This window comes from Podarcis gaigeae (genome assembly GCF_964106915.1).
Source record: "Podarcis gaigeae genome assembly, chromosome: 5".
Classification (NCBI taxonomy): domain Eukaryota; kingdom Metazoa; phylum Chordata; class Lepidosauria; order Squamata; family Lacertidae; genus Podarcis; species Podarcis gaigeae.
In genome coordinates this window covers 62,965,763-62,989,463 of record NC_139681.1, presented here as the reverse complement: position 1 = coordinate 62,989,463, position 23,701 = coordinate 62,965,763, and the positions used below count along the sequence as shown (strand labels likewise).

Here is a 23,701-nt window from a genome sequence, read left to right as displayed (position 1 = left end):
GCCTTGATTCCCTCCTCCACAGCCGGGGCCATTGCAACACTCTTGTTATTTGAAAGGAACTAGAGCAGGCAGGGAGCTGCTTGCTTCCTGCTGGGATCCCACAACCCTTTCTCTTGGTGAGGGAAATCCCTGCTATGTACATGCTGCCATCCTGCATAATCGTGACCAGGCTGAGAAACTGAATCTATAATCAAAACATTTCCAAAATAGCCTAGCCTCAGGGGATTTCCCACTGGTTGCCTGCTCATCTGCTGTACCCAGAAAGGCTGCCTTCCATGTTACGTCACGGGTGCCTGAGAAGAATGCTGGCAGCAAAGAGTCGGCTTATCAAGAGGAAATGCTTTCTAGTAGTCTATGGTCTTGAGCACCAGAGCTTCTGTTTCTGGTCTATGTCAAAAACATTATGCTTTGTGGCTCAGCCAGCCATCAGCAAAACACTAAGAGAAGAGCCTGTGATCATAAGTGCTCTGGGCAGAAGGAATACTAATAAAAAAACCCCAACCAGCTCCACCAAGCTAAGCTACCAGAAGCAGCACAAGAGAGCTACAAGGCCTTGTTTGGGTGTAATGCTGAGCCAGGGTTTGATCAAACCACAGTTGGTCCAATGAGTAAGGATCGTTCTTGCAGGTGCCTGTCAGGGAACTGCCATCGGAGCCAGAGGAGGAGGGAGGGCTCCAGAGGGATGCCAGAGAGCGTCCCAGGAGGGAGAGAGGCAGCCCATCTGCGGGGGAAGGAAATCAGCGTAGCACCAGTGGAGAAGGGGGGCAGATGGGGGAATCGGTGAGGAGGCTCCATGACTCCTCGCCGGAGGCCAGCAGGGAGAGCACAGGTCCTCCACTGCCCACACCCTCCCTGCGCAGAAGACTTCCGCGCAGGGAGAGTAGGCGGAGACTTGGCGTCAAAGAACTTCTTTGCTGGAAGAAGTTCAAGAAACGCCCACTGACGGATTCTGCCAGCGATTGAGACAGCCACGGATGGGTGGCTGTCCGGACAGAAAGGGTTCACCCAGGTGACTCAGCCAGGTGTGGCGATGACTTACGCACGAGCAACCCCCTAGAACCATTACAGTTCCCAAATAAACCATAGCTTGTTTCACCTGATGTCTCCCCCTCCCAAAATGCCCAGCTGCTATATCAGTGCCCTCTGTCACTGATTCACTTCTGCAGAAACAAGATGGAAAACTCAAGTGTGCTGCTCCTCCGGCCACAACTCTGAGAAAAAGGCTCTGTTCCCCCAATCCTGGGTGCTCCTCGTGAAGGCTCACAACACACACAAAATCTTCATGAACAAAAGTGACTGAGCAGGCCCACTCACCTGGCAGATTTGGGGAGAAAACAATCTGATCTGCCAACCAAAAAAATTTATGGTCCCCTGATGTGCAGTGTTTAAGGAAGTACTTCCTTTTGTCTTCCACCCTATTGCTTGCAGTTCAAGGCTGTTCTTGCTTTTTTTATTCTCTTTTATGTAAGCTGAGAAAGTTTCTTTACTACCAGGGTGCAAAACGATTGGGTATAAACATAAGAACTTCTTCATTCCATACACTGATAATAAGTCCCAGTCTATACTAGCTGCAAGCTACCTGGTAAAAAAAAATTAAAAAGCAAACATAAATAGTTTAAGGCAGGCTTGGAAGAAAGAGGAAGAACCTGAGACTGATTACTAGGTTTGTTGTGCAGAAGAGGAAACTATTGCACACTTTTGAAAAAGCATGAAAATATTTTCTGTGCTTACCCCCTCCCCTTTTTGAGGTCTGCTCAAACCTTGCTGCTGTGCATTGTGAGAATATAAAGAGAGTCATGAGACTGTACCTGTGGGTTGTGCATTTTATATTTGGAACATCTGTGCTGCTTCTGATCCCTAAAAGATGACTGTCCCAGATGTGCCCCAACAGCAGAAGTGTGGAGTTTGCTTTTATTGCACAAACTGAACATGGCAGAAGGTCGTTTGCTCCCGTTTCTTAAAGAACCTCACTTTAGGCCAAGATGCTTATTTCTGCAGGTTAAAACAATGTTTTTTTAAAAGCAGACCAACGAACCAGGCATGTTCAGCAACAGCAGCTGACCACAGATCACTATCGGCCTGTCGAAGTAGGAAGTATTTTGGCATTTCCCCTTGATATCTTATTGAACATTCTCTCAGAAATCGGATGCCCTGTAGTTGACGGGGGTCACCTGCCTGCTATTTGCGGCTTATCTGTGTGTCTCTGTGTGCATGCAGTTAGTTTGTACCATTTTTATTTTTTTTACTGCGCCTTCCAGCAGTGCTCTCAGGGTGTCTAGCAAGATCACTGTCGGCTGACAGTGGGGGGTGTGTGTGTGATGCAGCTTTGTCATGGTGCAACTGCTCCAACGCCCACAGCATGTGCAGATTAGATAGCAAGAGTGACTTTCAAGGGCTCAACAGGCAGAGAGTCCAAACGCCCTCCAAGTGCTCTGTTTGCGGGTGAGGGGAGGATGATTATATAACGTAACCGCTTCAGGATTTCTCTTTGAGAAATTGCTGAGGGAGGGAAAGCACTGCAAATATTTTAGCAGGCTGGAGATCAAAGGTGCCCTTTCTCCCCCAGAAGTCGGAGCCACAATCCATTTCCTACTCTCTCTGGAGCTTTGCTCCCTGGATCCCTGGCTGTTGCTGAGTGGGATTCCCATCTCAGCCGCAAGAAATGCTGCCGGCAATTGTTCTCTCAACAGCAGCAGCCTCTTGTCCCCTGCCCACTCTGGCACTAGGAGATTTGCAGCTGGGGGAAAGGAGTGGGTTGGCAAGCCAGAGGAGGCAGCAACTGAAAGGAGGGGAAGTTGCTGAACTCGCTGAGAGTAGCAGCAGCACAGCTTTAAAAATGGAGAAGAGTCTATCAAGGTGAGGAAACTCTATTGCAGGCATCAGGAACAGGGGGAGAAGATTGGGTGGGGTGTGTGATTTCTTTTTAAGATGCCAGTGGAGAAGAGCATGAGTATCCTCCCCTCTAGCACTTCCTCTCATTTCATGTCTACTTTTTGCAAGGAATATGATGTGAAAATGGAGAAGCCCGTTGGGAAATGTAAGTGGGAACACTTTTATTCTAAAAGCATCACATCCAGGAAACCATGGTACTTTCATACACACGCACACAAAAACAAGCACACACGGTTGCCTAGATTGAGGAAGGACCTCAATCACTTTTGTTACTCTACAATTCTATGGTTCTGTGATTCCAGCCCCAATTGGTTATAGCTAAAAACTCATGAAACAAGCCCTCCCAAAGCTTGGACAAATCACACTGGTGCCTGAAAGATAAAACATGTAGAGGTCTGACTAATAGGCCTGGAGAGGACATTCCAAATTACAGGCCCCATCGCAGAGAAGCTCTGCCCCCACTAGCCACCCATCTCACATCAGAATTTGGGGGGTGGGGGTGGATTCTACATACAGAAGCAGTGATCTCTTAGAGAAGCTGATGCCAAAGCATTACTCACAGACCAAATGTGGGTGGAGCCAGAGGCAGAACTAACTAATTCTTGGTTTGTGCCCATCCTCCTCCGTGCTGAATTCTACAAGAGGAGGAAGCTGGTAAGCAGTGTCACCCACTAGATTGCTTGTTAGAAAGAAGGCAGGCAGATAAACATTGACTGAAGGAGGGTAGATTGAGTTCAATGGGCCAGTGCCCTCTTTGCTCTAATGGAGCACAGACTTTGCAAGGAGAATGTCAAGCAGGTTTTTTTAATTCCCCCCTAAATCTCAAAAGTCACACACTCTTCCTCTCCCACACATATTATGCCTCTATTTGAATGCAGAGATGTTCTGCAAACATTTTTGTCAATCCACTGTCCTCTGGCCAGTCAAGTCTCTACAGCACTCAGCCAATCCTAATCCATTAATATATCTATGGCAAAGAAGTTACTCCCATGTGTCCCTGGGCAGAAAAAACCATGTAAAAATGGAGTGCTGGGGCTGCCAGTTTTCCAGCCAGAGTAGTGAAGGTTCCCCCTTCTTCCAATTCTGTTCCATTGTATTCCTCAGTATAGATATAATAGGGCTGCATTGAAAAGCAGTCCAAGCATGCTTGGAATTGTTTCCTTGAAGGCCACACCTCAAAGCACATTATTGGTAGCTAGCCAGGAGAAGGGAGTGGTTGTTAGTTTGAGTGGCTAGGGTTTTTTGTTTTTTTTAAAAAAATTGTTAAGAGAGAGCAATGGTGAGCAAAGTGTAGCTATATTTCTGTAATATCAAATTTTTACTTAATCGTTTGCATTTTTGTGAAAGGGGGATTGGGAGAAGTGGTGGGTGGTTTCTGCATGTGTTGCAGCTTTCAACACTTACATGGTATTGGAAATGTATGGTGTGTGTGTGTGTGTGTGTGTGTGTGTGTGTGTGTGTAGATTTGAGAGATGTATTGGAGGGTTTGCATTCCTGTTTCCCCCCCTTAGGTTTTAATAATGCTCCTGCGTGTTTAGTTGGTTATTGTGAGAACAGTTTGCTGGACTAGATGGGCCGTTGGCTTTATCCAGCAGCCTCTTCTACTGTGATGATTATAAGTACAGTGGTACCTTGGTTCTCAAACTTAATCTGTTCCGGAAGTCTGTTCGACTCCTGAAACCATTTGAAAACCAAGGAGCAGCTTCCGATTGGCTGTAGGAACTTCCTGCAGTCAAGCAGAAGCCACGTCGGATGTTCAGCTTTGGAAAAACATTCGCAAACCGGAACACTTTCTTCTGGGTTTGCAGCGTTTGGGTTCCGATTTGTTTGACAGCTAAGCCGTTCAAGAACCAAGGTACCACTGTTTATACAAAAGCTACAAAAGAGTTTCCACATCGAGTGAAGCTGATGCACCCTCTGCATGCTCATACCATTTTTCTCTGAGGCTTTTAGTTCCTAATTGTATCTCTGCTGAAAAGTTTATGTGTACATGCTAATACTGAAGACCTAATGTCCTGTTCTGAAGCAGCACAGTCCATGGATGCCCCAGAAGACAGAATATTGGTCTGGGGCAATGGTGAGAATGTAGATCAGTGAAAGAGACAGTCCACTGTGCAGATATTTACAGGCAGCCAATACAGAATGGGTTCTGGAGAAACAAGAGAGCAGGATATAAGATTTGCAGGACCATGGACAGATCACTAGGTAGAGGGAACTTCCTCCAACAGTCCCAGATAATGGCTTATATCCTTCAGCACTTCAGACCTAAGTACACTCCCAAATACTCCATCCCCATGGAATGGAGATTCTTAAGGTACTGCCCTCAGGTCTGAGGCCTGGCACTTTGATGCTTTTTTTATTACTTACTGATCTTATGTTCTCTGCACTGATGAGCAGGACTTAGGGAGCAAGAGGTTCTGGGATCTTGGGGCTGGGTCTTGCTCCTCTGGTAGGGATGTGGGCAAGATGGACACAACCAGCACTTCTCACTCCTCGTCCAAGCTATTGCTTTTAGGCTCTTGTGTGATCTGGTATTCCAGTTATGTAGGATTGCTGACTGCATGGAAAGCCCACACACCAACAGCTTAGTACAGTTTGCTCCTGGAAGTAAATGTCTTCATAGTCATATAGATCTTTCCTAATAACTGCTCTTTGCTACAATAAAGATGTGAATCTTGTACTTTGGTTCAGTCAGTCAGAATCTATAACAGAACTTTTCCACTGGCTGGTGTGGCCAAAGGCAAAAGTGAACAGAGCTGTGTATCTTTTTATATTTGACTACATTCTGGCCATTGAGAAATCACAGCGTGCGCACGCACACACACACACACACACCCATACGCACACACCCCTTCATCCAGTCAACCAAGAGGCATTATCACAGTTCACAGACACATTCTAGTCTGGCAAAAGCACCCAAGGAAGATGTGGATCAGAGCTAGTGAGGGGTTGTCTTGTGAGAGTGGGGTTGGGAGGGGCATGGGCTGGGGAGAGTCCTGGGAGCGAGGTAAAAAGGCCAGGAAGATGACATTCAACCCCTGGGCTTGAGGTTCCTTAACCCAATCTATAAGATCGCTGAAAATTCTATATGCGTGGGTGCTTGGAGGTACTCTTAAAAGTTGTTCAAGTTGAAATCCACCCCCACAAAAATCTTTTGTCCATATTTTTGTCTCTCTTATACCTACCTAGTACCCTCCAGATGTTGTTGGACTCCCTTCATCCCTGGTCATTGCCCCTACTGACAAGAGCTGTTGAGAAAGTCCAATTTCATCCCAACAATGTTTGAATGGCACCACCTTGACTACCCCTGGTTTCAGGGGGATGCCATTTCAAAATATATTTGATGTGCACTGCAGTTGATCAGGTTTCAAACCTCTCCCCTGTGTCTCTAGTTGCAAATGTCTGTGTAGGGACAGGAACATCTTGCCCCTAGTATATATCCATGCAAATCAACAGGCATGAAGACTAAAGGCCAATGAAGTGCATCCCTACCTTTCCACAGCACACACTTCACCCACAGCCTATCCAGACAACTAATTTCTAAATATGCTACATTTACATGCCGCCTTTCTGTTGAACCCCAAGTTGGGGTTTGTGTATGTGAGCCTTGTTGCCAGGCCTCTGATGCAGCCAGGCAGGTTGTCTTCTGATGGAGACAGTTGTGGGAGAGAAAGGGCCAAATGTTCCCATCCAGGCTGGTGAAGGGAGGCCTTGCCATCTCTCCTCTCCTGATGTAGCCAGATGGAGCTGAGTGATGAGTTTTGAGCTGTGGCTATTCTATAAAAAGTGCAACCAGATCAACACCTTAAAAAGCAAACTGTTACAGTCAGGTTGTATTTATTGATACAAACACCCCTTCGGAAGGCAGTGCAATAAAGACTGCTATACACCAAATGAATACAGTATACAGCAGATGGGCAAAAGCCAATTATTTCTTTAGAAATTCTCTTACCTGCCCTTTGCCATAAGGTCCCAGGGCATGTGGCAGCAATAGAAAATACAATTATAAAAACATATTGAATCATTGCAATAATACAATATATAAAACCAACCCACATGGAGTAGAACAATACTGTATAAATTGAGCAAAACATTATAGTTTTCAGCAACCATGATAGTGGGAATGGAGGTAAGGATTCAAGCAGTGATTCCTGATTTCAAAAGATATGTGTTATGAGTGCAAATGTACAAGATAAATTTCGTTAGAACAATGGTCAGTGGTTTTTGAATACAGTGATACCTGGGTTTAAGAACTTAATCCGTTCCTGAAATCCATTCTTAAACCGAAACAGTTCTTAAACTGAGGCGCGCTTTCCCTAATGAGGCCTCCCGCCGCCAGTGCCCTTCCACCGTTCGGCTTCCATTCATAGACTGAGGTAAAGTTCGCAAACACTACTTCCAGTTTTGAGGAGTACGTAAACTGAATAGTTCGTTAACAGGGCTGTTCGTAAACCAAGGTACCACTGTTCAGCCCTGTTAATCCAGCCTTCTTTTCTCTCATTTGTAACATGATGACCTCCCCTGTCAGAGGCAGTGTGCCTTTGAATACCAGTTGCTGTGAATCGCAAGTCGAAAGAGTGCTGTTTCACCCAGGAAGTGCTTGTGGGCTTCCCATAGGGATCTGGTTGCCTACGGTGAGAACAGGAAGCTAGACTAGACGAACTTTCGGCTAGATCCAACGGGGCTCTTCTTATGGCATTATATATTCTTAAACTTCTAAATTTAACTTCCCTCCTCTGTCATTCAGATAGTGATTCATGCATGTATTCTAAATGCCCGAGAGAACGTAGACTGGGGCATGGATTCCCTCATTTTTTCACAACCATCATGTACTTTTACAGGAAAGCACCAAATTTACATCAGGCACAGATTAAAACATGGTGATCATGCTATGGAGGCATGTGGAATAAGTCATGTTTCCAGTGTACTCCATTCAGTTCTCTTTCTTACCCTGGTTTTGCATGTTTCTCCCCTCGCAGAGTTATAGTTCCCAGCAACTTTAGCAAATTACAATGCCCAGGATTATTTTAGGGGGGAAAGGTGCTCTGAATGTGCTTAATAATAATAATAATAATAATTAATAATAATAATAATTTATTATTTATACCCCGCCCATCTGGCTGAGTTTCCCCAGCCACTCTGGGCGGCTCCCAATCAGTGTTAAAAACAGTACAGCATTACATATTAAAAACTTCCCTGAACAGGGCTGCCTTAAGATGTCTTCTGAATGTCAGGTAATTCTTTATATCTTTGACATCTGATGGGAGGGCGTTCCACAGGGCAGGTGCCACTACTGAGAAGGCCCTCTGTCTGGTTCCCTGTAGCCTCACTTCTTGCAATGAGGGAACCGCCAGAAGGCCCTCGGCGCTGGATCTCAGTGTCCGGGCTGAACGATGGGGGTGGAGACGCTCCTTCAGGTATACAGGACCGAGGCCGTTTAGGGCTTTAAAGGTCAGCACCAACACTTTGAATCGTGCTCGGAAATGTACTGGGAGCCAATGCAGATCTCTCAGAACCGGTGTTATGTGGTCCCGGCGGCCACTCCCAGTCACCAGTCTAGCTGCCGCATTCTGGATTAATTGCAGTTTCCGGGTCACCTTCAAAGGTAGCCCCACGTAGAGCGTGTTGCAGTAGTCCAAGCGTGAGATAGCTAGAGCATGCACCACTCTGGCGAGACAGTCCGCGGGGAGGTAGGGTCTTAGCCTGCATACCAGGTGGAGCTGGTAGACAGCTGCCCTGGACACAGAGTTAACCTGCGCCTCCATGGACAGCTGTGAGTCCAAAATGACTCCCAGGCTGCGCACCTGGTCCTTCAGGGGCACAGTTACCCCATCCAGGACCAGGGAGTCCTCCACACCAGCCCGCCTCCTGTCCCCCAAAAACAGTACTTCTGTCTTGTCAGGATTCAACCTCAATCTGTTAACTGCCATCCAACCTCCAACCGCCTCCAGGCACTCACACAGGACCTTCACCGCCTTCACTGGTTCTGATTTAAAGGAGAGGTAGAGCTGGGTGTCATCTGCATACTGATGAACACCCAGTCCAAACCCCCTGATGATCTCTCCCAGCGGCTTCATATAGATATTAAAAAGCATGGGAGAGAGGACAGAACCCTGAGGCACTCCACAAGTGAGAGCCCAGGGGTCTGAACACTCACCCCCCACCACCACTTTCTGGACACGGCCCAGGAGGAAGGAGCGGAACCACTGTATGACAGTGCCCCCAGCTCCCAGCCCCTCTAGACAGTCCAGAAGGATGTTATGGTCGATGGTGTCAAAGGCCGCTGAGAGATCCAGCAGAACTAGGAAACAGCTCTCACCTTTGTCCCTAGCCTGCCGGAGATCATCAACCAGCGCGACCAAGGCAGTTTCAGTCCCATGGTGAGGCCTGAATCCCGATTGGAAGGGATCCAAATGGTCCGTTTCCTCCAGGCGTGCTTGGAGCTGTTCAGCAACCACCCGCTCAATCACCTTGCCCAAGAATGGCAGATTTGAGACTGGGCGATAGTTGGCCAAATTGGCTGGGTCTAAAGATGTTTTTTTAAGAAGCGGTTTGATGACCGCCTCTTTCAGCGGGTCTGGGAAGGCTCCCTCACAGAGGGAAGCATTCACCACCCCGCAGAGCCCATCGCCCAGCCCTTCCCGCCTCGCTTTTATCAGCCAGGATGGGCAAGGATCAAGGAGACAGGTGGTCGGTTTCACTCGTCCAAGCAGCCTGTCCACATCCTCGGAGGTAACAGATTGGAATTGATCCCATGTAACAGGACCAGACAGAACTCTAGCACTCTCCCGCCCTGGCCCTGCTCCCACGGTGGAGTCTACCTCCTTCTGAATCTGAGCGATTTTATCTGCAAAAAACTTTGCAAAAGCATTGCAGGAGATCTTGGGGTCCCTACCAGGCCCCGGTGGAACAGGTGGTTCTGATAAATTGTGAACCACCTGAAAAAGTCTCCTGCTGCTGTTTTCTGCAGATGCAATGGAGGCGGTGAAGAAGGCCCTCTTCGCCGTCGCCATTGCCACTTGGTAGGCTCGACGTTGAGCTCTAACCCGTGTCCGGTCTGATTCAGAATGAGTTTTCCGCCACCGGCGCTCTAGCCGTCTCAACGATTGTTTCATCACCCTCAGCTCTGGGGAAAACCACGGGGCTGTCCGGGCTCCATGCAATCGGAGAGGGCGCTTCGGAGCCAGACAGTCAATAGCCCTGGTTAACTCCGCATTCCAGCGGGTCACCAGGGAATCAGCTGAAAGGCCATCAACTTGGGATAAAGCATCCCCTACCACTCTCTGGAAGCCAATTGGATCCATTAAGTGGCGGGGGCGGACCATCCGAATCGGTCCCACCTCCCTGTGGAGGGGAAGGGTTGCGGAGAAGTCTAGTTGCACCAGGAAGTGATCTGACCATGGCACTTCTTTTGTTTCGCTTTTAGTTAGTTTCAGATCACCAACATCCATAGAGGTGAACACCAGGTCTAAGGCATGTCCGTGGCTATGCGTTGGGCCAGACTTATTCAGGGACAGGCCCATGGAGGCCATTTAAATGTATAGTGTATACATAGCCTTATGGTTTAGGTACCCAGTGGAGAGACTTCTCACTGCCAAGAGCATTACACAAAGCTTTTGCCCTCACATGCAGTATTTGAGCTCACTAGAGAAAGAATTGCGGTTCTCAAGGATCCAGTTTTAGTGTTTTGATTAGTACTGGAGACCCTGCAGCTTCTCTGCAGAACTTGCTAGGTAGATGTTATTTAGACCACGTAATAAATTAGTGAGATGGCTGCGCTGTCTCTACACAAACAACATAGTGTCTGGAAAGATCGTCACTCATTGCACACATGTTTAGGAATCCCCTTTGTTTGTGTTATTTAGATGGGAAATTAGAGGTTAATAGAGCTTTTTACAATGTCTCCTATGTAATTAGAATGTCTGGGCACCCAGCAATTTCTAGAAAGTTGCAGAAAGGGTTGCTTGCTTGATTTGACTTTTGCACGGGGTGTAGATGTTAAACAGGATGGTGGAATGAATGTGGCTGCTCATTCTGCCAGGTTCTCCATGAATTGTGAGGCATAATGCCAAATGGCTTTCCCATGACAATTGATTGTTTTCAGGAAAAGGGCCCAATCTTTGCCTTTACTGAGCCATCGGATACCTCCTGTATTTTGGGAAACTGTCATTCATTTCTGAAACTGTAATCAGCTGCTTATATTCAAATCAAGATGAATTAAGTTGTTCCTGCTTTGAAGTTCCTTGTATGGTTCATCTGAGCTCATGGCTGAGAGATTCACTCATTTATTAGGATACAGCAGAGCGATTTTATATTAGCAACACTGTCCATCAAATCTGGCAAAAAGCTTGTATTTACTTAATTTATTTTATCCTACCTATCTCTGAGTTGCTCAGAGTAGCATACATGGTTCCCTTGCGCGCTCTTTCTCTCACATGACAGCCCTGTGAGATAGCTTAGCCTTAGGCTAAGAAATAACAATTTGTCCAAGGGCATCCAGGACATTTATCCAAGCGATATCTGTGTCATACTATTATGAGGGGTTTCTTGGTGTGTGTGAAGGCTGTATGCCTCAGACCCTTCTAATTCCTGGATCCAGCATTGATTCAATCCCTGGAATAGCCAGGCTAGCTTCCTGGTGAGTTAATGGTCCTCTAAGTATGGACCATTAAGGTAACAAAGGAAGTGGCTCTGTGCTAGACAACAAATGGATGGGTTTGCTAGTAGTTAGAAATACAAAGGCAGAGTTGATGCATGTGAAGTAGAAGCTAGAAGCAGGTGAGAGACAGAACCATACCCAATTTCTGCTGTAATCCAAGGCTGTGACCAAGGGAGAAGTAAGGCCTTCTTGGCATGTTGGGGCCATGAGCCTCTCCATCAGGTTGTATATATGTGTAAATAAATCATATATCATTACAACACCACGGTTTCTGATGTCCCTCTTTCCAAGAGTCTGGAACCCCTGGAATCTCAGAGATTTGTTTGGTGTACCTCATTCCCCCAAAGAATCATGGGGACGATAGGGTGCTGGGAATTGTTAGGAGACCGCTGTTTCCCTTACAGACCTACAGTTCCCAGAGTTCCTTAGCAAGGAGGATGGATTGTTAAACCGCTCTGAGAATTGTTGTTTGAGGGGATAGGGAGGGTCTCCTAAACTCTCAGCAACCTGAACAAACTCCAGCTCCCAGGATTGTGGCTCAGATCATTTTTAAAGAATAATTGCTTTGGTGCATTCCTGGTCCCCTCCCACGTGGGTTACAAGAGTGAGTGGGAGAGTGGTGGTTGGCAGCCATGGGATCATAAGACCTATCTGACTCCACTGCAGGGCTGTCGTGCAGCAGCTGGACAAACAAGGGAATGTGAGAGGCTCTCCTGAACATCCCCTCTTTTTCACAGCCATGAGTGTTAAAATTGGTATAATAATGCTTTAAATGTACCGTACGGATGTGGCCAGGCTTTAAACCCGTGTGACACTCCAACCACAACCCCACACTGGAAATGGCCTGTTTCATTGTGGGGGCTCTGGAACTTCCCCCTCTCTCTCAATTCATTTTTCAAATTGTTAAATAAGCATGAGCCAGCACAGTTCTGCCTTTGTTTCCCTGAAAGCCAGCATGAAAGAAAAAGATTTGGGGGAAATGTATGCCATTCTATAACTTGCACATTTTAATTCTAGATTTGAAGACACTGGCGTTTCTCCAGGAAGCATTTTCTGATGGCACTCCTAGCTGCAGCAGAGACAAAGATGGCTCTGCGGAGACCAGGCACATTGGCGTTCATCCTGATCAGGATCTGAGTTCTGCTGTAGAGAAACAACAGTGACTCAGTAGACATCTGCAGAGCAAAACTTGAGCGATGGTCAAGAATAATTTCTTGTTCTAGAGGTGCAGCTCCTCCTGAAGACCTCTGCTAAGGGTGGAGACAGCCTCCCCAGAGCTCGCCTGAAAGATGAACGATGGCACCTGGATCACCCTTAGTCCGGCAGAGTTTGCTCAGCTCCAGCAGTATTCTGAGTGTAAGTACTGTCCCTCTCTCAGCTCAAATGCTTGCCATTTCGGTGTGGGCTATTTATGCCAGCATTAGCACAACAGCTTCCAGCACGTGGTGAATAAGATGCATGTAATCCTTCTCCTTTCTTTCACAGGAAGGATACAATTAATTTGTACTGTGATGTGTCATTCTGTGAGATATGCCACAATAACTTAAGCACAGAACATCCAAGTGCATACAATAAGTTCTTTTAAAACCCGGAGATGTAAATTTAAGTCCTGACTACATGGGGAGTGTTTGAGGGGGGGTGTCATCAAATACAGGGCATTGGGCTCATTCCCCCACCATGAACCACCTGCAGTCCATCCTGGGAGCCTGTTGGTCTGCAGAACAGGCAGGGATAGTAGTGAGGGATTCATGTGGGTTTGAAAGGGTGGTGTGTTCCACACAAGGGAAGAATCTGCAAAGCTGTATTTAATGTGATACTTTCATTTTTCAAGTACTGCTCCCAGCATTGAAGTGCCAAATTGAGAGCCTGAGAAGCTCTTAATTCCAAATGTGGTTTTCCCCCCACACCACTACTAAGCGCTTAGGCTTTAGCAAAATTCACAGCAGAAAGAAATGATAAAGCTAGTGTATGCAGGTCAATAACTTGGTGCGCTCTCTCGGGTTTTCTCTTCCGCAAAGATCTGGCCTCTGGAAGAGAAGTGTTCCTGCTGCAAAGGCCTAAGATAACATTTTGATACTCCTGTGTGGTAGGGCTCTGCGATGCTATCGTGAAATGTGTCAGTTTTCATGGGGACACGTATGTAAGAGGGCTCAACTCTGTATTTGGAAATACCAAACACCCAGGGTGGAATTCGAAGGAACGCGGGCGCTGTGGGTCAAACCACTGAGCCTAGGGCTTGCCGATCAGAAAGTCAGCGATTCATATCCCCATGATGGGGTGAGCTCCCATTGCTTGGTCCCTGCTCCTGCCAGCCTAGCAGTTCGAAAGCACGTCAAAGTGCAAGTAGATAAATAGGTACTCCGGTGGGAAGATAAATGGTGTTTCTGTTTGCTGCTCTGGTTTCCCAGAAGCGGCTTAGTCCTGCTGGCCACGTGACCCGGAAAAACTGTCTGCAGACAAACGCCAGCTCCCTCGGCCTATAGAGCCAGATGAGCATGCAACCCCAGAGTCGTCCACGACTGGACCTAACGGTCAGGGGTACTTTTACCTTTACCTTTAGGGTGGAATTCAGTGCTGCGCTGTTGCAATTGCTCTGTCTGTGAAAGCATATCAGCTTGCTGGGCAGCATGACCCCCCTCTGCTCTCCCCATGTGCTATTCTGGGGGTTCTTCCAACACCCTGAGGCAATTGGGAGGGTAAAGGGGGAGGAGAGAGGGGAAACCCTCATTACTGATGACGTTGATTATGCGAAGCCCACCCCAGGTCTCAAAAACCATGTCTCGTTTTGTTTTCACAGCATAATTTTTGCACTTTCCCACCAAAGCCTCATCCCTTGCATTCCACCACCAGACCTAAAGGATAGTTTTTCCAATGCGTTCTCAAACAGATTTCTATCATGGAGGAAATGAGAAGGCTTTCTAAAAATTATTTGTGCCTGCGGATCCATTCACATTACCCTTTTTAATTAATTTTTTCTATCCAGGCTAACGAACATGCTTAAAGTGTGCTTGGGGTGAAGTGGTCCAATGATAAAATGCTGCATCTGTGTCTCAGCACATGAACGCAGCACTTGCCAAGTATGAATCTGTACAGCTATTGACCCATGGAAAAAATGCAGCTCAGCCAGGTGCCTGCCTGGTGTCTGCTGGGCTAAGTCTGCGGGGCTTTTCTTCTGTTCTTATAATGTGAACACCTAGAGAACAGATCAAGGGCAGCTCCACATCCAAATGGGCTGGCAGTGCAATTTGTGGGGGAAGGAGGAATGTTAGTCTCAGTACGGACTAGTCATAGTCTAAGTCAATGGGGCCAGCACTAAAGAGGCAGCCCTTCAGTGTGTCCACACATACAACAATCTTCTCTGTTTGTGGTTGGTGGATATACTTCCACATTGGAAGGCTGGGGAATAAGGATGCACAGAACAATTTCTTCCCACTGACCTTATTGCTCCAAATGTAATCCTTCTGAGACTCTAGCCCAAACACTGTGATATTCATGACCACTTTAAGAGACGGGATCTTGAGCGTTTGATATGAGCAGTCCCCTTAGTTTATTTTTAGTAGCCTTTTTTAGGCATCTGAAAGCAGATTCCCTTCTTTTAAGCATTTTCCTCTGGTATTTCAGTCGATGTTGATCCTCTGGGGCTGATTTCCTAATCCAGGGCAGCTGAGCTGTGAGCCTGCTGGGATGTTTCACCTCCTGGAGCTCTGAGACCCCAGGAAGGGAGATTAAAAAAAGAAACTGGCTTCCATCACGACTTCTTATGAAAGAACCTTTCTCAAATATTTTAGTGGCAGAAATAATGGATGATAGCGATCACAACCTGCTAAATTAATGCTGTTCTTTGCACCGGGAGAGCATGGGGAGCTAAGCTGCTTTCAAGTCACATCACTCAGTGGTTCAGACAGGAAGTGCTACAGTGAAAATGCTTCTATCCCATGACAGATGCAAGTTTCCAGTCACTGAAGGAGGAAAATCCAGCATGCTAGTGAACAGGTTTTTTTTAAATAATATTTATTACTTTTAAACCTTACAAAAAAGAAGAAAGAAAAAAGAAGCAAAAGAAAGAAAATACAATACAATATATAAACAATACACAATGCAACATTAACACATTAGACTAAACAAAACAAAGCAAAAACAATTAAAAAACATACATCATACCATTTCAATGCCCTATCTTTCATTCCCTCATTTCATCGACCTCCTCTCACCTCCCTTTTTGTATTCCACTTCTGTTAATTGTTTCAGCAATTCCTTTCCATCTTTTTCTATTTTCTGTCATATAATTTTCTTAACTTATTTTAACCTTATTTTCCATTAATACTATAATACTTATTTGTGCTTAACTCCTTATAACATTTCTACTAAAGCCATATAATTTCATTCCAACATTTTTCTAACACTCATTAATTTTACAGTATTTCTATAAATAAACTTTAAACTTTTTCCTATCTTCTTCCACCGTCTCTTCTCCCTGGTCTCAGATTCTGCCAGTCCTTTCCACCAATTCCATATGGTCCATCAACCTGGTGATCTTTTGTCCGAGGCTCTTAACTCTTTTCCAAGTCCCTTCTGCAGATCTTCTTCATATTTATACATGCACTTTACTTTGTCTTCTGCTGATCTTGTTCTTAATTTCCTTCCTTTGATGCTGAAGAGTAGATCTCGGGGGAGCTCCGACTTAGCAATGTTTTTATTCCTTCTCGACCGGTCAGCCAAATCTCCGTAGTTAAAACTAAAATCCAAAAGATATTTCAGGACGTGTTTCAAAATCCCTCCAAATCTGAAGGTCCCCACAACTCCAATCTCCTCCTGACCCAAGTCCAGGTTCCAAAGGTCAGTACATCCCTGCACGGGGGGATCTATCCAACTTTCCTTCTCCAGTCCAAGCAGGGCTCCAATCCTCAAAATCTGACTTTCTCTAAATTCAGTCATAGAAGGCAACAGCTTATATTCATCAAATTGCCTCTGTAAGGCTGGGGCTCTCTCCCTCTCCACTTGTATTACTTTAGGTTCAACAACAACAACTTTCTCCCTCGCCTTCTCCACAATTTGCCATGTCAAAGTAGATTCCTGTATCGATTCCTGAATAGTTTCTGTATAGATGTTCACTTTTTGTCCCAAATTAGTCACTTTTTGTCCCAAGTTATCAATTTTGATAGGCATCACATCCGTCTTCTTATGGAGCTGTTCCAATGAATCACTTATCTTGCATAATGCAATCACTAAGGCTTCTTCTGTCGACATTCTTACCGATCCAAGGTCAATCCCTGGTTCTCACGATTTTTTATCTTGCAGCTGGAGATTCCCCCAGCTCAACTCTTGTAACAGTTTCAAAGGCTCCCTCTAGAGGGAAACAATTTCTATTTGTATCAATCCTTTTAAGCACGGTTCAAGTGATAAAATTAGTTTCAATTTTCAGTTACTTTTACTCCTTTTTAAACGCAGAAGGAAACAATGAAAACAATGTATTTCTCTTATTTAACTATCTGTCAACAAACGTTTTATTCACAGTCAATGAACTTTCCCAAAACGTCAGACTTACTAGCAGCCTGTTTCCAGGTTCAGAGTGGTGGTAATTTAACTTTCTTCACTCTCTCTCCTGCAGGCTTACGCGGTCCAAAATTTCCCCCCTCTTCTCCTGCCTCCAAGGGGGGTTTAACCCTTTACAGAGGACTTTCCAAGACTTTAGCTTGCAGCCTCTTTGCTTCAGTCTATTTACAAAAGGGGAAGGCGGACTTCCTGTTTGAAACCTCCCCGTTTCGGTGCCAAATTAAGACGTTTAAAAATTCAATTTTCCGTTCTACTCACGGGTAGTTGTTTTAAGATCAAATTGTCCACAGGAAAAAGTCAGCGCTCTCCAGCAACAGCAATGCAGCTTCACTCCGTGAAAGAAGCAGTCAATTTGAAGCACTGCGCCACTCACCCCACGTCGCTCCGGATCCCCGAAACCGGGTTTCCCCGTGAGTAGGGGAGGCGCAAATGTGCCAGCTGAATCCCACGTTCACAGGCTTCTCCCGCCTGTGATTTTTAGTGGATCCCCGCCTTCGCCATGGCGGCCAGACCCTGATTTCCACGAAGCAAATTCCTCCCGATCAGAGGAATTCAGCCATTGCTTGAGGCGCCAACCCGGAAGTGCCAGTGAACAGTTAATTTGTGCACACAAGTTTTGAAATGGATGGAAAGGGCATTTAGGCTCCATACACGCCATACATTTATATCCGCTATGTTATGGGTGCTGGGAATTCTAGTTCTGTGAAAGATAAATTACAGATCCCAGGAGGGAGATGTGCTTTAAATATGCTTAAAATATATGGGGTGTGTGTGTTGTTTTTATTTTTTTAAAATATTTTTTTATTAAAGATTTCTTAGATTACATACATACTTGCATTGTCTCTTTTTTCAAGTTGTGTTTTCCACAGATCAGTTTCATTTGTTGTGAGACATTAGTATTAGATTAGGAAGAAAAGAAGGGGAAAGAAGGGGGGGAATTAGGAAACACTTTGGAGACGCTCAAACTTAGGACGAAAGGGAGACAAGTGCTAAGATGAAGGCACATTTGGCAAACCCTCACCTTGATCAACTCCCACCCAGAAACCTATGTCCCCACTGTGGAAGGATGTGTGGAGCCAGAATTGGCCTCCACAATTCCTTACAGATTCACTGTTCAGACTGTGTTCATGAAAGACAAGTTTACTCGGCTATGAGTGATCGGCAAAGAAGAAGAAAGAAGAATAGCAATAGCAGTGAGGAGAGGTGTGGTGAGGAAATGGTGTCCCAAACAGGGCATTGTGTGCTGCAGATCCGCTGCTGCATGGATGGCACTATCTTGGGAGAGATTAACCCACCCTAAAACAGCTGCTCTGAGACCCTTAGTCTCATGTTCATTTTCCTGTATGTGTATATATTCCCCTGGTGCACCTTAGGATGTACAGCTGTTGGGAATGGGGTGTGGAAGAAGCCATGCCTAATAAAAACCCTACCAGAGGGCTCTCTCATTAAGCATCCACCCAACAAGGTTACCTATGTGAAGCTTGCAAGACCATCTTGGCTGTGAGTCCTGGAAGTCCTGCTCCCTGCCTTGCAGGCCTTTTCCCACCTGGCCTGGGAGGGTGGGGCCCTGACTGACTGCAGCTACAAAAGCTGCTGAAGAGGACAGAGACCATCTTGGCTGTGATGCGTGCATGTGTCGCAGTAGCAGTCAGCATCTGAGAAGATGGAGGAGAGGACAGAGGGTGAAGAAAGCTGTGAGTGGAAGGAGACCCTTTTCTCAACCTTTGGGACCCCCTGGGAAATTCAGCAAACCTGCTGCACCTGGAATTTGATGTGGATAGTGCAGCTGAATGGGACATAGTACCATCCACCTTGGGCCTGCCCATAAAAAGCAAGTCTAAAGTGAGAGGCTAGAGTAATGTCTGCTGTTTTCAGGAACTCTCCTTGTGAGAGTTTTGTGGGAGAGCTGAGGGTTTGTCTGGGCCCTGGTTGAGAACCTGAGATGGTGTGTGTTCCCTACACAATACTATGGTCAAATATTTGACATTGCAACTCTGATATATCTTCTGCTTCAAAGGATACATCTGGGGTGTTGTAAAGATAACGTTTAAGGCGCTCTACTCATTGCAGGTTCATTAATAATTTCAAAATAAAGCAGGATGGATTTTCATGAAATTTTAGAGCCCGCCATGACTTTTACAACATCATTTTGCCCAAGGTGTCGGCATGGTTGTATATAATCATTCCTAAGCTTGGCAAACTGCAATGACCTTCTGAAGAAACAGGTGACTTCGTCAGACTTCTATGTAATTAATAATATTCATGGTATTGGCATTAACTTTATCCTTCTAGATTCCACAAAGAAACTGAAAGATGTTTTGGAAGAGTTCCATGGAGACGGTGTCCTAGCAAAATATAATCCAGAACAGGTAAGAAAGCTTGCTGTAAATGTATTCCTAAATTCTATATCGAATCAACACCAGTAGTCTTGTTGGTCCATTTGAACAAAATGCACACCTTTGGTGAAATAATGCCATTTGTTAGGATCAACCACGTGAAATTTTGAGCAATGCACAACTCTTTCTCAGGCAAGATGTTTAAAAAGGCTGGTGTTGATTTACTGTTATTAATAGTATTACTTATATATTATTTTATATATTATTTCTCTCTCTCTTTCTCTCTCTCTCCTTTTCTTTGTTAAATTTGTAAATAAAAAAGTAATTGAAAAAAAATAAAGGTGCAAATATATTATCACATCACCATTTCCAGAAGGGTAGTCATGTTTGTTTCTATTGGTTTTGCATTTCATTTTCCCCTGAACTCATTCTTCTACATTCCCCATATGCATATATATATTCTTGCCAGTTCAGGATTATACTTCATGCCTCTGATAAAATGGACTGTGAGCTTATGCCATAATAAATGTCCCATTGCACTTAGGGCAGTCATTGCCTGTACCTACTTCCCAGCAGCTCTAGGTGCAACCTGAAGCCTGCATAGAATGTAACCAAGATTCATTGGCTGTCTCCTTCCACATTCTGTTTTGAGACCGTGACCAGATGTAGATTGTGTCGCTTCACCAAGGGCTAGCCTTTTCCGCATCCATCCATCCCTTACTCTGTTTACTATCTAGCCCAATGAAGAGTTCTGGAAAACTCACATGCTCATGGCATTTTGATTGATAAAGGCATTGTCCTAAATATGGATATATTTTTTTAACATCTGAAGATGCATTCTGATAGTGTAAAAAGAGAAATGGAATAACAGTAACTGGGAGTTGCCTGTATCATCAGTTTCTAAGAATTTGCAATTTCATTGTTTATGAACAAAGGTACCAGCATGAATGAATATAGCTGCACATAAGTATTTTGATTTTCTAATCTGAAATTAGAATTCTCTAACTTGGGGGGAGCATAAAGTATGCACACTTGTGTGTTTTCATTGGCTTAAAGTGGGTAACATTACTACTTTCCCTTTCCACCCTCTTAAAACTAACTTTGAACAAGCTGAGCAGAAAACATTTTCAATCCTCACTGCATTTGCCCCCATGTTGAAAGTGTTGTTCCTCAGATTCTCTGGGGGTGATTCCTTCGTATTTTAAGGAGAAATTAGGATAGTGCCTTTTCTGATACATATTTTTTAGAGAGGTGAAGAAACGTTTCCAAAGAGCAACAGATCTGAAGGCCTATGTTCTCTCTCCTAGGAAAAGCAGATTAGTAAGAACAATAAAAGTGGGTTGCCCCCACTTCCACGCTAAGAGAAGGAAATAGCTGCGGTGTTATTCAAGAAGAACACAAAAGGCTCCAAAACCTTAGAATATCAAATGAAATTAAATAAGAAACGGGCACAAAGAGCTTGTGAGGGAATTCTTGACATGCAAAGTAATTACGAGGACAAGCCAACAAAAGAAATGGCAGGAATTGCAATTGTGCTCCCTCTTAGGAAGAGTGCTTGCTAGGCACTTAGGAGGGAACAGGGCAAGTGCTGTGTTGTGGGTGGCCGTAAGTGGGCCGCACTGCTTTCTACTGAGAGCACATTGCTGTGGTTTGTGCCCCATGGCAGGAGATATTACTGTGATTATTTCCACTGCACAAAGCCCCCAATGTAGGTATAATTCATTATTACCCGCTCTGAGAAGTTACTGCATTTGCCATTGGGTTTAATGACTAATTGCCTTTAAAACTGCTTTAAAGAACAGAGTTGCTTTCCAGCAGAGGCTGCGGAGGAAGCTGCCCATAAAGGAGTGAGTGGGGTGGGGGGGTATTTTCCTACAGTCCTTTTGTGCCGTTTAGCTTTTATTTGTTTAATGGTACTCCTACTACTTTATCCCTGCAGTAATAACATATGGAGAGGGGGTTGTTGCGATAACCCCCTGCTCCAAATTATACCACTGCAGCCAGCCCGCTTCCTACCTGACTTGGGAAAAGCCAGGGTGGAATTGTTATTTCCTGCTCTTTGAGGGGATATCCCGTCATTTCCTCAGACAGCTGCTTGCCTGTAGCGATGGCAACGTAGCAATCGCTGTGAGCAGAAATCAAGGATCTGTACAGATGTGTCTGGAAGCAAGAGTGGGGGGGAGCTTTTCGGCTCTAACAGTGAACCTGCCTCCTCCTCGCCTCTCAACCGTACGTCCTCTAATGACATGTATAACAGCTTCCAGAGAAATTTCTTAAGTACCTTTAAACTGTTTGCTCCTCCCTTTCTCCCACATTTCAGGTGGGCTGTCCACTTTTATTTTCTTTAAAGATCCTTAAATGTTGATGTGCTCAGGTCTGGCACTATGCTTCCAAAATAAAATAAAAATCTACCAGGTTTGTATTTATTGGTCAGTTTTCCACCCAAAGGCTTTTGAGATGACTTAGAAGATAAAAAAGTTTAAAACCAGATTAAAAACCAAGCAACAGAGCAACCTACTAATACAAGTATAACTACTTTGGAGCTAGAATACTACAGTCATAACTCTTGTTATGTCCGCTTCAGGTCGCGCATTTTCAGGTTGCGTCCCGCGGCGATCTGGAAGTACTGGAAAGGGTTACTTTCAGGTTTTGCCGCTTACATATGCGCAGATGCGCAAAATGATGTCATGCGCAGAAGCGGCGAATCGTGACCCACGCATGCGCAGATGCGGGTTGCGTTCTATTCAGGTTGCGAACGGGGCTCCGGAATGGATCCCTTTTGCAACCTGAGGTACCACTGTAAAAGGAAATCACTTGATGACAAAGGCCAAGCAGAATATAGACTAATCCACCTGATTGGGTGCCTGCAGTCTAACCACTTTTAGAGCAAGTCTAGAGATGAGAAGAAAGGTAGGCATGACTCGTGTGTGATTGCCATTCCCTTTCTCTCCATCTGAGTCAGCCTGTCTGAGAAGGGGTCAGGAAGGAGAGTCTAAGGCAGGGGTGGCCAATATGATACTTTCCAGATGTTGAGGACTATAGCTCCCTAAATGGCCTCGGCCCAGTATACCTAAAGGAGCGTCTCCACCCCCATCGTTCAGCCCGGACACCTAGGTCCAGCGCCGAGGGTCTTCTGGCGGTTCCCTCACTGCGAGAAGTGAAGCTACAGGGAACCAGGCAGAGGGCCTTCTCGGTAGTGGCACCTGCCCTGTGGAACGCCCTCTCTTCAGATGTCAAGCAAATAAACAACTATCTACCTTTTAGAAGACATATGAAGGCAACCCTGTTTAGGGAAGTTTTTAATGTTTGATGTTTTATCCTGTTTTTAATAATGGTATAAATAATAAATAAATTATTATTATTAGCCCTCCCATAACCAATGGGATGGCTGTGGTGAGTGGCGTTGTCATCCCAAGCATCTTGTTGCCTATCCCTGGTCTTTAGGGTTCAGTAGGGTGTGGGATATGCACACCCTGCACAGTAGCTACAGATTTGTATTGAGCATTTCATCTAGCCATAAGAACATAAGAGGAGTCCTGCTGGTTCAGACCAAAGGCTCATATAGTCTACAGTGGCCAACCAGATGCCCGATAGAAGCCCTCAATGCAGCAACACCATTCTAGCAGCCATCATGATTAAAAGCATAGGTGTTGTATCCCGTATTGAAGGTAACATTACCAAGAATGCACTTTTTCAGTATCTCCAGCATCTGTTATTGCACGGTGTAGAATTGGACCCAGAGGGATTTAAACCATAAAGTTCTGGTCTGTTAAGTTCCCTTAGGCTGCAGTCCTCAAGATGCTTTGTTGGAAATGAGCCCCTCTGAACACAATGGAACGTTTTTCTGAGTAAACACACAAGATTACGTTGTAAATGACCTTGGGCATTGTGTTCACTTAGCCCAACCGACCTCACAGGATTGTTGTGAGAATAAAATGCCAAATTTGTGATAACAGCCCTGTACTTCTTGGAGGAAGTTCCAAATACAAGGACAAGAAATAAAAATAATAAATAAATGAAGCAATCTTTCATTTAATTCTTTAAATAGTTCTTGCAAAAAATCTGCCTGTTCTCTTATGTCAAAAATTTCAGGGATAAAGTTTTCACAAGCCTTTTCTCTAGCATGTAAACAGTTCCATCTGCTGGGAAATTTTGACAAGGGCATGCTTTTAAAATGCAAGGTTTTTAAAAATGACGGATTTCCCCCAAGTGTGTTCTGAAATAATACAGTCGTGGGAAGGACTGTAGCACATACCATCCT

The 23,701-nt window shown here is 45.2% G+C and overlaps 1 protein-coding gene across 1 annotated transcript in view; it reads left to right on the top strand.

Annotated features, from left to right (window-relative positions):
- Positions 1–23,701, top strand: part of DGKG (diacylglycerol kinase gamma) — a 115,998-nt gene that overhangs the window by 9,517 nt on the left and 82,780 nt on the right. The window contains 2 exon segments of the mRNA XM_083741812.1: positions 12,569–12,907; positions 19,397–19,473. Coding sequence (XP_083597938.1) covers positions 12,841–12,907; positions 19,397–19,473 — 144 coding nt within the window. The 5' untranslated portion in view covers positions 12,569–12,840.